The sequence below is a fragment of the Lutra lutra genome, chromosome 11 (assembly GCF_902655055.1).
Source record: "Lutra lutra chromosome 11, mLutLut1.2, whole genome shotgun sequence".
Classification (NCBI taxonomy): domain Eukaryota; kingdom Metazoa; phylum Chordata; class Mammalia; order Carnivora; family Mustelidae; genus Lutra; species Lutra lutra.
The window spans coordinates 1,500,225-1,514,435 of NC_062288.1; the positions used below are offsets into that span (position 1 = coordinate 1,500,225).

Below are 14,211 nucleotides of genomic sequence, written 5' to 3' on the forward strand. Positions count from 1 at the left end.
CACGCAGATGAAGTGGAGGCACAGCCTCCTCCCCCTGCCACGCTGACCTCAGGATGCCCACAAGCCAGTGACGATGATACCAGGACTCCGCCCCCTTAAGACCCCCACCTGCTGACAGCAGTGGAGCAGTGGAAAGAAGACCCACCTTTTAAGCCGCAGGCAGGGAGGCTGGGACCTGCTGGCTAGGTGGGGCACCCAACAGCCGGTGCACGCATCCCAGCAGCACGCGCACTCTGGGAACGCACACGTGTGCCCACGGGAGCAGGACAGGAGCCAGTACCCCCGGCTCCAGGGCAGAGGCTGAATTTACAATGTGCCCGAATTTGTAAATGGAAGGACGGGGCTCCTAGCTGGGCAGGCCCACCTTCTCTGAGCTGCAGGGGAGGGAGGCTGGTCCATCTGGCCGGCAGTGGGCTGGCCCGGGGACCCAGACAGGCCACTGCAGCCCCTCACAGGTGACCTCTGCTGGCCAGGCAGCCGCCATGCACAGCAGGCAAAGAGCCAGGCCCAGCCTCCTGGAAGCAATTTAATTCCCAAGGTTGCCAGGGATGAGCATCCCTTCCTGCTTGCAGAAAACCCGAGTCAGGATGGCTGCAGTCTGTTGTCACGAAGCACAGGGCCAGGCTGGCTGGGCCTCCCCAGAATCCAGTCCAGCCAGCGGGGAAGGTCGGTGCGCAGACCTGGAAGGGGCCCCGGGAGATGGCGAGGCTGCAGAGACCTCAGGAAGGCACGGCTGTGGGTCTGCGTCTCTCTTTCCGATGTCTGAAGCTGCGCAGGGGATTCTGGGTCTTGGCCTTCTGCTGGGCAAAGCCGCAGGTTAGCCTGAGGGCACCAGATGTCTGTCTGCCTAGATGGACTCAGGGAGGGGAGAGGTGTGGTCCCTTGGCAAGGCCCTACAGGCCATGAGCCAAGGACAGAAGCCACTCTGGTCACCCTCTGCAGCCCACTAAACACCACCTTCCTCTTCCCACCGCCTGGAGCACGGGCCAGGCCGTAAGGACAGAAAAGCAAACCGTCCTGTGCTCTTGAAGCTGCCTGGGGGTGGCCCAGCGAGCGTCTGACCCTCACGACTCCCCCCGCTCAACCCAAGAGTCTGGGGCCAGGTCTGGGACCTTGCTCATCCCTCCCAAAGGCAAGGAGTACGCGCACCGTGATGACCCGGGAGGAGGGAGGAGGGAGGAGGGAGGAGGGAAGCCCTGCGGCGCAGCCAAGGCCCCGGCACACGTACCTGGACCTTCCTGGAGGCCAGCTTCCTTCGCTTCTTGTGAGGACGCACGAGGCCGCGCAGAGCAGGGGGAACTAGAAGCAGCATAGACTCAGCTGCGGCCACGGCCCGTCGCAGCCCCCCCCCCTCCAGCCGGCACCCAGCCGGCGCCCAGCCCGCGGCCCGGCTCCGACCCCGCGCCTGGCACGCCGGCCCCACCTCCGACGGGCCCAGGGCTGCAAGAATGACGCCGCCAGGGCGAGGCCACAGAAACCCCTGCTGAGTCCCTTCCCGGCCGCCCCGAAGTCCCTCACAGTGAGCACGTGGCAGAAAGAAAAGTTCGCATGTTTCCAAGAAAAAAAACACCGCTGAACTACAACAGAGATCTCCGTGTGATTTCTCCCTACCAGGCCCATAATTACACGTCTGCCCGGCACAACGGGCCTCTCCCCTCACAGCCTTCCGACACCCACGGCCACACGGTCACTGCTGCCACCTGTGGCATGACCCTTGGCCTCCGGCCTCACCTCCTCCTGACCTCGGCAGGGCCCTGGCTCTCAACATGCCTCCACACCCCATGGCCGCCCTCTCCCCACTCACCCTGACCCTTGAAGCCCTCCGGCCTCACACTCTTGCCAGAGACTTTGTCCCTACAGGGCAGAGGAAGGGGGATCCCTGGTCCCCACGTGGCCGACGGGCCCGTTCTCTCCGGGGCCGATAGACTCCAGCTGCCCCACCCTATCTTTGCCTGGTGACCAGCCCCGTGTCCTCTGACAGGGGCGGCACCGCCTCCTGCCCGTGACACCCCCTTCCACACCTCCGTGTCTGCCTGGCCCGTTCCCGGCTCCTGCCCTCAGGCACCTGGCCTCCATGTGGACTCTGCCCACACCCACGGCACGGGGGTCCCCACACTGCCTGCTTCTCACGTCCGCAGCAGAGGGGGCTCCCGTCGGCCTGGGTGCAGGGGGAGCATGCCCGCATCAGAGCAGATGTGTCCGTGTGAACTCATGCACGTGCCCGCTGCCCGCCTCCGAGGTCCCGCCTCAGCCCAGTACACACGGCGGTCCCCCTACTTACCCAGGTAGTCAGGGACGTGGCCCAGGTGAGGCTTCACCACGGCAGGGTGCAACGGCAGGTCGTGCCGCAGCAGCTGGAGGTCCCGGGGGTTGTCTTCAAAGTACGTCTGTGGGGGACGGGCGCACGGCAAGGTCAGTCTGCCTTCCGTGGCTCCGCCGGGGCCTCTGAGAGGGTGTGCCGTGCCCTCCCGGAGCCACCGCAGCGCTGGTCTCCCACCTCCCTCAGGCGCCACGTCTGCGGGGACACAGCCCTTCCTGTGAGGCAGCCGCGCCCCACACACTCTCCACGCAGGGCCCCACGCAGGCCACCTCCCCCAAGCGTGTGCCTTCGCCTAGCAGGTCCCCAGGGCGCCCTCCCCACGGCAACATGTCCCGAGGACAACTCCGCAGCGGCGGTCACGCGTCCCACACGGACGCCGAGCCTCACCTTGAGCCTCTCCGAGTGCAGAAGCTCCTCCTTGATCTCCTTCAGCCTTGCCTCTCGAATGGCCTGTTTGGTCACCGAGCGCATGGCATCCTGGGCATACACACCAACGGTCAGGATGGCAGCGGGACAGGGCACTGCCCTGTCCTCCCTTGTGCCTGCCTCAGTGCTCAGTGGCAGGGGCCTAGCCAGGGGACTCGCCCACCCGCACGAGCACAGACCCCGCTCACCTGGCAGCGATAGCGGAAGCCCTCGATCTCCTCCATGCGGAGCTGGTAGGGGAGCAGGACGGGGACCCCGTTCTCTGTGGGGAGAGAGCACAGCAGTGAGGGTCCCCTGAAGGTTCGGGGCGGGTCTACCGGAGGCCATCTGCCCAGAGCCCCCAGGACGAAGCAGCCCGGCCCCCAGCCCACACCTTCCTCGCGAGGAGCACGTGCGGTGAAACGCCCAAGTCCTGTGGACGGCCCACAACAGCCTCTCGGGCCCTGGGTGCCTGTCACAGCAGCTTCACCACCTGCCTACCTCCCCATCCTCCTCCCCCACAGCCACTCTGGACGCTCGACACCCGTGACAGAGTGGCGTCTCAGTGCGGAAGTAGCCCTTACGCTCTCGCCAGCCAGCGCCCCAGACCCCGTCTGCACGAGCCCACACTGTCCGTCCCAGACCCCCAACACAGGCAGGAACAAGGCCCCTTTGGGGATCCCCCTGGCCGGCGGACGGCCCTCCCCACGCCTCCTCTGCTGGCCGCCACTCACAGCCGGGAACAGCGGCAGCTGCACGGCCACAGTGTTGCCTCCGGAAGGCCCTGGGGGCGCCCAGGCTTGGGCCTGGCAAACTGGGAGTCAGAGAAGGACCCCCCTGCCCCCCGATGAGCTCCCTCTCCTAGGTCCCCTCCTGAGACACCACCAGCCCCATCTCCCAAGACCCCCTCTCCCCTCCCTTGGCTCTTCTGCCCCTTGAGTCTGGACCTCAGCTTGCGCATCTCGGAGGACCCTGCCTGCCACCCAGGGCGGGATGAGGATGGGGCAGGAAGGAAGCACATGGCGGGGCCGAGCGGGAGGTGCTGCCATCACCGCCGCTGAGCCTAAGGCGTCATGGGAAGAGAGCGCAAGGTTCTTACCTCCGAGAAGCTCCTCGATCGTGTGCAAGTGAGACTGCTCAGTGGGCAGCACGAAGGTCAAAACCATGCCCGGGTTGTTGGCACGTGCCGTCCTGCAAGAACAGAGCACCCAGCTAAACCTCTGGCCCGAGGTCCCGGTGCCTGCCCACCACACCCCAGCTCTCCCACCTGCCAGCTCGGTGGATGTAAGCCTCGGGGGTGGGCGGCAGGTCAAAGTTGAGCACAGCAGACACGTGATGGAAGTCTATGCCTCGGGCCACACCTGCCTCCAGGTCAGAGGCCCTGTGGGGAGACGTCCCAACGTCAGACCGCCCCCCACCAAGATCAGCAATCTCAAGCCACTTACCAGTAAAATCACTCAATAAACCCTTATAGCAAATCAGAGAACTCTAACAGGTTGAAAACTCTAATATCAGAAATGAGGACTATGTCAGAAGCTGGGGTAGCGGAGGTGGCTGAGCCCTCGCCCTGACCTCAGTGCCTCGGGAAGGACAGAACTCACCGCAACACAGGGCAACCCGACAACCGCCCCCACACAGCCTGCTGGGCAGACGCTGGGTTCCCAATCCCTTCGGAAACCCCCTCCGGACAGGTCACAGCTTCGAGCCCAGCACAGGCTGCACAACGACCCGACAGCCACAGGGTGGGCCCTGCCTGCCACCCCGGAGTATGTGCACGTGCGCCCTTCACTCTTCTCCAGACCGTGGCAGCCGAGCAAGGCCCCCACCAGAGGCCAAACCCCAAAGCAGGACGCCTTGCTCGGGGACTCCAGTTTCACCACCTTCTGAAAGGCTGAGAAACAGGCCCTGCAGTGCGCCAGGGAAGGGACTCACCTGTCCCCCTTGGAGCCTCGGGCCCGACGCTTGCCCTTGACGGGGGCCCCCAGGACTTCGGCGTCGGTCGCTATGACACAGTCGTAGAAACCCTGGTTGAACTGGGAGATGATATGGCACCTACGGCCCAAGAGCGGAGGAAGCCTCAGCCCCAGAGCCAGTCGGGGGCCCCCTCCCACCCCCGACATCATCACGACCGTCATCCCGACTCTTCCCTCTTCTCCAGCTCTGCTCCTGCGTAGCCTTCACGCCTCAGCTCCTCAACTGAAGACAAGCGACAACGGAATTCTCACGGCCGTGACACAGAAACTCAGTAGAGTTGGTCGAGCCCATAGCCTGGCCTCCATCTCCCACTGAAGACACAGGCGCACCCCCTACCCCCGCCCCATCTCCCCCTCCCAAATCTCAGCTGAGGGGCCTGGCTGCCCACCTGGAGCACAGCGGGAGCTCTCCGTTGAGCACGCAGGCGGGGATGCTGAACTGCTCCAGGAACAGGCGCAGCCGGTAACTCCTCTCCAGAGTGTTGACAAAGAGCAGGGACTTGCCTCGGACCAACGACAGCTTGAGCAGGGCATACAGCAGCAGGAACTTGTCTTCCTCCGTCTGGCAGACCACCTGGAACTGCCGCAGCTGGTCTGGCCCCGGCAGCTGGGACTCCTGCAGCTTGAGAGTCACCTGTAAGGAAAGAGCCCCATGGTCAGGAAAGAGAAGGAGACAGAAGAACCCCAAGCTGCTGGCTCAAAGCAGGGCAGCCCACGTCCCCTCCCACTGGGGGGCGTGACAACTCAATGCGCCTCAGCCATGCGCTTTGCAGAGGATATAAGGTTACGAGGTGTTGCAGGCACAGAAGAGAGAATACACGGAAAATGAGGACATGACCTACAGCAATAAGCTCTCAGGAGAACCAAGCTCATGTGCGTGAGAGCTTTGGCCGTGCTGCCAAAAGCAGCCCTTGAGTCTCAGGGGTCCCTGCTTCTGCCTTCAGGTAAGCGTGTCTGGACCACCCCCAGCAAACACCAGCAATGACGTAGCGACTACAGACTAGTAGATGGGGTGTACTGAGGACCACCAGCTTCTGGTGCCTCAGGACCAGGGGGCTAACCCGCTAACGAGTGTCCCCCCGAAATACCAGAGAACTCCTTTGAGCAGCAAGTGTCACGTCCTGGGCCCCAGAAGCTTACTGGATTATGGAGTACCAGCTCCTTGAGTGCTTGTACGTCCTCATTAAAGGTAGCTGACATCAGAAACGCCTGGTAAATCCGGGGCAGGTGACTAGAACCGAACAGAGCCCATCAGCCTCCAGCTCCAGGCCCTGGGGTCAGTCCCGGCCTCACACACCCCTTCCTTACCAGAGCAGACTCTTGAGCTCCTCCTCGAAGCCGAAGGAGAAGAGAAGGTCGGCCTCATCCAGCACCAGCAGCTCCAGGGAGTCTCGCAGGACCAAACTGGCCTGCTGCAAGTGGTTCAAGATGCGCGATGGGGTCCCCACGACGATGTCGGGCTTCTCCATCAGCACAGCTCTGCAGGTGGGCAACACCTCCGTGTTGGGGAGTACGCACCCACCCAAGCTTCACCCCGGCCGGCCCTGTTTGCTGCACACCAACCCAGCAAACCCGATCCCACACTCCCGCACAGGCTCGCTCCTCCGCGGCCGGGGGCTCTCACCCACCGCTGAGAGGCAGTGTCCTCAGCAGCTGAGACGTCGGCCACCCGGATGTCTCGAGCGCAGTAAGCAGCCAGCTGCTGGATCATGGACCGGGCCTGGCGCGCCAGCTCCTTGGTGGGCACCAGGACGAGCCCTCTCACGGCCTGCTCTACTGCAGGGCCCGTCTGCGACAGCACGAATGACAGGCGTCAGCCGGCCGGCCCGCATCCTCGGGGCCACCTGACCCCTGCAGTCTGACCCAATGCTGGGGCCTTCCACACGACTTAGCTGTGCTCTGACCAACCCTCACTGAGGGCCACCCTCCCCAGGACAGGAAGGCGGAACAGCTCTTTCCCGCGCACTGACCCTCAAAGGACGCCACTCCATGGTTAGCACGTTACTGAACACACAGCAGCCAGAGCGCTGCACGGTCCCCTGAACCCCACAAGCACGACTGAGAGGAGCTCCCGCTTCTTAAAGTAGGTGAAGAGAAAGAGATGCGCTTTCTCTTCACAGAAGGATGACAGCAGCGCCCGGGCCGGGGCCAGGCGACCCGAATGCAGCCGGAGTGCGGAGCACAGCGGCACCCCGGGCCGGCCTTCGGGAGCCCCGGCCCCCCAACCCGCCGCCGCGACCCACCGTCTTCCTGTGGAGCAGCAGCTGCAGCGCGGGAAGAGCGTACGCGGCCGTCTTCCCCGAGCCCGTGCGGGCCCGCGCCAGCAGGTCCTTCCCCTCCAGGGCCAGCGGGATGGCCTTCTCCTGGATCAGCGTGGGTCGCGACCAGCCCAGGTCGGCGACGGCCTAGGAGACACGACGCGCGGCTCAGCGCGCCGCCCCTCCGCCGCCCCCAGCCCCGCTGGCCCGGCCGCTCAGCCCTCCCCGGTACCTGCAGGAGCCGGGGGTCGAGGCCCATGTGCTCGAAGCCCAACGCCTCCGGGTCCGCCATGTCGCGGCTCTGCGGGGACAGCGCGCACGCGCGCACGGCAGGAAGGGCGCGACGGCGTGTGGGGCGCCGCCACCAATCAGCTTCGCGGGCACGGCCCCCTCCCGGAAGTGCTGGAGCCTGGGCTTCCGGCGGCCGGCGGGGTTGTGCGGCTGCGCAGGTGCGGGAGCTCGGGGTCTCGGGGGAGGCGGGGCCGGCGCCGGCCGCCGCGGCCTCTGGGGCCTGGTCCCTGCTCACCGCTCTCCCTTGCTTCACCGCGCTCCCCTCAGCGGCTCTTGCGGTGACCTACGACGTGCGGTGCCCGGCGGGCCGGTCCTGGGGGTGCCAGCACGCGGTCCGGGGGCACGGGCGGGCGGAGCTCGAGAGACAGAGGTGGGCTGGCCTGTGGCTGCCCGTCGGCCACCGGAGCAGCGTAGCTAACAAGGACTCGGGCCCCAGCTGTGTCGGCTCGCTCTCGCGGCCTAGCCGGTCACCACGGGCCCAGCGGCACGAAGCGGCCCAGCTCCTCTGCTGTGGTTCCGCCGCTGTCCTGTAAGGTCTCGCGGGGCTGCTGTTGTCCTGGAGACCTGGAGGGACGCTTCCTCCCTCGCCTTCCCGGTTGCCTGCGCCCCACTTCTTCCTCCGAGCCAGCGCAGGAGGCCGGAGTCCTCACGTCCCACCATGGCGACCCCTGGCCGCCACTTTTCACAAACCTGGAGATGACCCTGCGCTCGCCCGCCTAGTCCGAGACCATCTGTCTTAGAGTCCGTCGGTAGCAACCTTCGTTCCCTTTTGCCCAGAGCCGGAGACGCGCGTTTTGCAGGAAGGATGTGGTACAGTCTAAGCAAGCAAGAATTCCAGAACAGAACTAGGGTAGTTTTGGGAGGAATAACAGAATTACCTCAACGTAGCCAAACTGGTTTCTAAACGCAACTTCTCCCGACCGTGGAGTGTCTGTGGATGTCACACGGCAGCGTGGAAGTCCTCCCCACAGCAGCCACCTGCTGGCCCATCCTCCCGCCATCCGTTCCTACCTGCCCCAGCAGTAGGACAAGCGCTCCTTCCCCTCAAACCTTCACAGGGGAAACCTGGACCTTGGGAGCTACTGGCAGAATCAAGATGCACTGACTTGTGCCTACAGCTGGATAGACCACCAAAGGCTGCAGGGTTGCCTGCCCTCCCATAGCCCACCAGAACAGCCACGGTGGCAGAGACATGTTCCCTGCCTGTAGTTCCTGTCCTGTAGTTCCCGGGAAACTCAGGCTAGAGGCCCACACGGCTAACCATCTCATTTTCTCCGGGTTCATTCTAACGTGAGAAAACTGAAAACCATCCTGAATACCCAGCTTTAGAGAAGTCAGTTAGGGTAATTTCACCTCGCTGGACCATTAGCCATCCAGAATGAGACATAGGAGGAGCACCTGGTTTTTAAAATACAAAAATATTAAATGACAGAGCCTAGAAACAAACTTGTATGTATTTTTATGGGTAAAAATAGGTACATATACAGAGCAGTTTAGAACATGGAGAAAAAGACTTTCTCTGTAGGTCACATAAGCAATGTGTACTAATACGGATGACAAAACCCTAGAGAAGCAAGGGCAGCCGGTTTTAATATGGCAGAAGGGCAGTGTACTAAGATGCTTCAGTGTAAGTCGAAACAGGTGCTTCATCACCTCACATGATTCCCTGCTGGTGGGCCCTCTGGGGTGACCTTTGTGAATGGCCAAACCCTGGCAGCATGAGCCCCCCTGTGGACGTCCCGCTCACTGAAGGTCAGCACAGTAGCCCCCAAGGCTGGGGCCTCTCTTCCACCCCGATCTGTGCTTCCCGTCTGCCCACAGCCTCTTAGTTCACTTCAAACACAGCTACTACAACACATTTTATTTGACTGGAAAAATCTGTATGAAGAACCAAATGTGGTTCCTGTGAAGAAACATTTAGCACAGCTTAAATAAAAGTGAAGAAAGGAGGGAGGGGAGGAGGGCCCTGCCTGTTCTAGTTCTGCCACCACCTCACTCTGGGGCCCCAAGGGATGGAAATGCCCGGTGTCCCAGGGAGTCCCTGCTCGGCCCTCTCGGAAGGCCCTGAGAGCACCTGTGGTGTCTGCAAGCTGCAGTGGCCCTTAGCAGAAACGTACGGGCACACAGAAAGCAGACGAGGCCGCACTGGTGTTTTCAGCTAGTCACACACAGGCAGGAACACTTCAACTAGGAAGTAAAATATATATAATTTATCAAAAAATAGTTCTAATATATAGAAAAAACATTTCAATCCTCTGAGGCCTCTGCCCCTTATTTACATTCACAAAGCCACTGAGCAAACCCAGGACTCAAGAGGGACAGTGAGGCAGGGCCTCCCTGGTGGGGCGTTTCGGCCGGCTACTGCCTAAGTAGACGTAAAGAGAGAAGTTAAAGGAATAGCAGAGACTTTTTTCAATTGCTCTTTTTGTAAGAGGAGGAGGGGAATCACTGCAGATGAAACAAGGCAGACTTCATCCGGGGTCAGTTTCGATTCTGAACAAACCCCAAAACAGACCTTTGAAAACCTGGACCAACGTCCTGGGTCCTTGAGAACCCGTGTGAGCGAGTGGCTGATGTGAGCGCTTTGTTGCCATGGAACCGATGTGGCTTGTATTCTTTTTTCATTTTCTTTCCCTCAAAATCCAGGCGGATACAGTATTGGGTGGGGAAAGTACGAAATAATAGAGGTGAAGGGGAGGAATTGTACGGAGAGGATACTACACCAGCTTCTTGGCCTCAAAGAAGCTTTTGAGGTGACGCATCTGCCAGATTCCAGTGAGGATGAGAATGACCGTCTGAGCGATTGACCACCACAGGACCCTCTGGTTGGTGCTCTCGCTGGTGAGACGGAAGCGCTCTTCGCGATACTGTGTAGGACAACAGGCCGGGATTAAACGTGCAGGACAGGTGGTCCCTGCTGTTGTGAGGCCCTTCCCTGCTGTGCGAAATTCAGCTTCAGGACCAAATGCCTCCTGAGACGCTGCCTCGGATTCCGCGGGGAGTGCCCCGGGAGAGTGCCTCGCGCCCCTCCACAACCAGCTCTGCCAGGCTGGGAGCGGTGCTCCATGCACTTCAGTCTGCAAAGCTTGGAAGTGGCCAGGCACACGGACACCCTCCACCCCATTCTCTGAACAGCTGAGCTCCCAAGCGGGGAAGGCCTTAAACAGAAACTTCCAGGGGGCATGGCGGGCACAAAGGTCATCTGCCACATCCGAGTACGGTCATACGCATGCTTACCCTCTGGTAATCCTGCTCCTTCTGGATCTGTTCCACCTGATCGAGCAGCTGGCGGGCTCGGAGCTGGAGCTCTGTAAGCTTGTCCTTGGCGGCGATCTCGGGGTAGTTGTTGGCGTGCTCCCCAACCTGGATGTCCAGGTGCACGCGCTGGAAAGACACGGGGTGGAGCCCCAGAGCCCCAAGGTCAGAAACCTTCGGATTCTCCGTTACAGGTTGGGGAACCTATTCTCGTCCCTAGCAATGAAACAGAAATGCTACACCTATCTCTGATTGTGACTGTGTCCCAAAGTGTCCCAAATGACGGTGGCTGTTAGGTCAGAACTCGGCAGAATCAGGGGAAAGATTCTGAGCTCTGGCCAAAGAGGCAATCCTCTTACCAGTCTGCCCCCAGCGAAGAGAGCCATCCTGGTGGAGTTCGAGTGCAGGCAGATCTGATGGTCACCAGGTGTGTGGGAGGTGAAGGTAAAGCGGCCCTCGGAGCCGTACTGCCGGGACAGCACCACCTGCAACGGGACACACCGTGACAGCCCCCACCTGCACGGTGCCCTGTCCTCGGAGCCCTGCACGGCCCAGAGAAATCGGGGAAGCGTGGCCTCCTGGAGGCTGCAGGGCGCCCGTGCGAGCACGACCAGCAGTGGCCCTACCTTGCCTTCGGGGTCCTTCACCTCCACATGCATGCCCAGGCCGGGGGTCGAGGGCAGGAAGACCTCCTTCTGCTTGTCCCACATCTGGGTGCGGTAGTTCCCTGCGGAGCAGACACAGCCGTCACGACCCGCCTGCTCCAGCCGGCTCCCACACTCCGCGGGGCGCCGTGGCCGCGTCTCGGGGACACACAGGGCCCTGTCCTCCCTCGCCCCGCCTGACCGATGACCATGGTCTCGTCGGGGATCTCCTCAATGAAGCAGCGCTTCTCGGTCTCGCCGATGTGGAAGTAGAGCCCTCGGGCGCAGGCTGCGCACAGCGCGAGCAGCAGCAGCGCCGTTCGTCCCATTGCCCGCCGCCACCCGCCCCGACACCTGCCAACGCGAGCCCTCCGCCCGTCGCGCATGCGCGCGCCTGCGCCCCAGTCCGGCCGACGCCACAGAGCCGAGCGCAGAGCGCGCATGCGCCGTTACGCTCGCGCTGCGTGCGTCTGGCTCCGCCGCTAGGCCTGGCGGAGAGGAGAGTACGCATGCGAAGGACTCTGGGATCCCTTTGTCGCTTTGCGGGAGACGATGCTTTGTCCGACACCTACCTGCGCGCCTCCTCTCCCCTGCGCGCATGCGCAAGCCTGCGCCCGGCTTCCAGGGGAGGCTGCATAGCCGGACTCGGGGCGCTTATGTGGCGATTGGCTCGCGACCCGCTCCTCCGCGGGCGGGACGTGGTGGGGGTCTCGCACTGGAGAGGGAGAGTGGGGTCGTGGGGTCCCGCGCGGGGGAAGGAACGTGGGGGCGTGGGGTCCAGCGGGGGGGGGGGGGACACAAGGGATCCCATCCAAGGGATGGAGCGTGGGGAAGGGACGTTGGGAGGAGGAGTCCCAGGCGGGGAAGGGAGCGTGGGGGCGTCGGGTCCAGCAATTGGGAAGGATCCGGGAGAGGAGGGGTCCCGCGCGGAAGGTGGGGCGGGGGCTGCCCGAGCTGGTGGGGCTGTGTCACTCGCAGTGGTGACCGCCACGCGTGACCTGTGACCCGGCTGTTGTGCTGGAATTTCCTGACCCTTGCGTGGGAGGGACTCACTGGGCGCGGGGCAGGGGGTTGCCAGGTACCGCACTGCTGGTAAAGGAGATGTGGTGGGCGTGGCACGGGGACTAATGAAGAAAAGGGTCGCTTCCTCAAGTTTTTACTAGACTCTGCAGGGCGGAGCGTGTGGTCGAGTCCGTCTTATTTTGTCCCCTCAGGGCCTGTGGTTTTCTACCAGCCAGTCAGACTGAACTACTCTCTGTGTCCTAGGTGAGGGCTGAGGACCTGTAGGGGCCCCCGGGAGGTGCAGCGTGCCTATGCTGAGAGCCGTCCTTGCAGAAAAGCGCTGTAGCAGGGCTCTGGGTGCTCTAGGCATGGCTCGTGTTGCGTGTGCTGCTGTGTATCCTGTAAGTTCTGGTTCTGAGCCAACACAGGTATCCTGGGGGATCAAAGAAAATCATTTAAAAGGGAAGCTTCCCCAGTAGTTGTGTGAGGACCCAAAGCCTCTGTTTAAAGCCCTCTTCTTCAGAAGCTGGAAACTCTCTGATTTTTAAATACAGGCATTTAGCTCACTTCCTTCTAATGGAATGGACAATAAATAATCTTCGGCCACCTTCTGCGGTCTGATCCCAGTTCCGATCTGAGGGACGGGCTTGGGTTAACTGTCTCGACCCATGCGCTGTTGCAGCCCCTTCACCCCCGCTTCCGTTGCACTAAGCGCTGCAAAATGAGACTGAAAATCTGGGCTAAAAAAAATGGAGGGTGAGAATGAGGGAAACAGAATGAGTAGGGTCATGGGTGCGTTTGCCTCTCCTAGTTAGAGCACCCCCTTCTCTGGGACGAAGGAAGACGAACACCAAGCCAGGACATTGTTACTGGGCATAGAATCACAGCAGAGCTTGGTTGAAAACCTTAAATTTTTTATAAAGAGAATTTCCGAACACACGTAAAGAGGGAATAGTTACAATGAACTTTGATATACTCATCACCCGCCTTCAACAAAAATCAGTTTCTTGCCTGCCTTGTTTCATTTCTTTGGCGTGTTTTCCCTGAAGTGTATGAAACTGTGTCCAGAAATGATGTATTCCAGGAAAAAAAAAAAAACCCACATCATTTCACCTAAAAATACTTGTGTCTCTAATAGACAAGGATTTTTAAAAAATACCATTTCCATGTCCAACAAAATTAAACAGTTCTGTTAATGTCATGTAACACTTAGCACATGTTCAGTTTCTCCTCGTTCTCTCAAAAAACTTCAGAATGCTTAAATCAGGGTCCAAACAAGGTAAAGTCAAGCCGTTCAGGGACACAGCTCCTCACTCTGTTTGTTGTTGATGCTGATGGTGCCATTTCCTACCGAGGCACCCAGATCACCTGACCAGTAGAATCCACGTTCTGGACTGGGGGTTTGTATCTTAACATGTCACTTCCCATGTATCTCTTGGTCACTGCTGTATCCTGTAAACCATTATATCCACAACCAGGGAGGATTTGCAATAAAACTAAATGTGTCTGCATACATTTCAATCATTACCCCTTTTTAATGTTCAGATCGTCTTGTAAGATGTCCAAGTGCTCTGCGCCCTTTTAACACAACTCTGGTAGTCTTTACTGGCTCTCTTGCTTTCCACTTTGCACACTGCCTGCCCTACACACAAAATCTGCCATTCGGGGGTCCCTGGATGGCTCACTCAGTTGGGCGTCTGCCATTGGCTCAGGTCATGATCCTGGGGGCCTTGCTAGGGCTCCCTGATCAGTGGGGAGTCTGCTTCTCCCTCTGCCCCTCCCCCTGCTCATGCTCTCTCTCTGAATTCATTCTAATAAATAAATTCTTTTTTTTAAAGTCTACTGTTTACCTAAAGGATCTTGATTCACTTTGGTGAGAAATGGTATTCATAGTTCTAATTTTGTTGTTTTTTTTTTCTTCAAGAGGACCCTAAAATTTGTCCTAATTGATGGGTAATCTTAGAGATTGCATTACTCACAGGAAAAAACCTATGTTAGGTAATCGAAATCCCCAGGCCTGAAAACTTTCCCCTCAAAGATGGTGGGCAATTTCTGCCAATGTT

The 14,211-nt window shown here is 60.3% G+C and overlaps 2 protein-coding genes across 2 annotated transcripts; both read right to left on the reverse strand.

Moving 5' to 3' along the window:
• Positions 1 to 512: 512 nt before the first annotated feature.
• Positions 513 to 7,349, reverse strand: DDX56 (DEAD-box helicase 56). Its single transcript, XM_047694593.1, has 14 exons — positions 7,189 to 7,349; positions 6,942 to 7,103; positions 6,327 to 6,487; positions 6,007 to 6,177; positions 5,839 to 5,929; positions 5,088 to 5,332; positions 4,658 to 4,777; positions 3,993 to 4,106; positions 3,825 to 3,916; positions 2,935 to 3,008; positions 2,708 to 2,797; positions 2,282 to 2,387; positions 1,229 to 1,299; positions 513 to 797 (listed from the first exon to the last, which is right to left on the reverse strand). Exons 1-14 carry the CDS (start codon positions 7,246 to 7,248, stop codon positions 720 to 722), a joined length of 1,635 nt encoding a protein of 544 aa, XP_047550549.1. The 5' UTR covers positions 7,249 to 7,349; the 3' UTR covers positions 513 to 719.
• Positions 7,350 to 9,093: 1,744 nt separating this feature from the next.
• On the reverse strand, positions 9,094 to 11,604 carry TMED4 (transmembrane p24 trafficking protein 4). The gene is made up of 5 exons (XM_047694594.1): positions 11,349 to 11,604; positions 11,129 to 11,229; positions 10,862 to 10,987; positions 10,485 to 10,631; positions 9,094 to 10,114 (listed from the first exon to the last, which is right to left on the reverse strand). The coding sequence occupies exons 1-5, from the start codon at positions 11,587 to 11,589 to the stop codon at positions 9,965 to 9,967; spliced, it is 765 nt and encodes a 254-aa protein (XP_047550550.1). The 5' UTR covers positions 11,590 to 11,604; the 3' UTR covers positions 9,094 to 9,964.
• Between the last annotated feature and the right edge of the window lie 2,607 nt (positions 11,605 to 14,211).

Coding starts and splice junctions, on each gene's coding strand:
- DDX56 (XM_047694593.1), bottom strand. CDS start 7,248: ATGGCGGACCCGGAGGCGTTGGGCTTCGAGCACATGGGCCTCGACCCC. Junction 7,104..7,188: donor TCGACCCCCGGCTCCTGCAG/GTACCGGGGAGG, acceptor CGTGTCTCCTAG/GCCGTCGCCGACCTGGGCTG. Junction 6,178..6,326: donor GAGGACACTGCCTCTCAGCG/GTGGGTGAGAGC, acceptor GCCCACCTGCAG/AGCTGTGCTGATGGAGAAGC.
- TMED4 (XM_047694594.1), bottom strand. CDS start 11,589: ATGCGCGCTCTGCGCTCGGCTCTGTGGCGTCGGCCGGACTGGGGCGCA. Junction 11,230..11,348: donor CGACGAGACCATGGTCATCG/GTCAGGCGGGGC, acceptor TCTGCTCCGCAG/GGAACTACCGCACCCAGATG. Junction 10,115..10,484: donor AGGAGCAGGATTACCAGAGG/GTAAGCATGCGT, acceptor TGTCCTACACAG/TATCGCGAAGAGCGCTTCCG.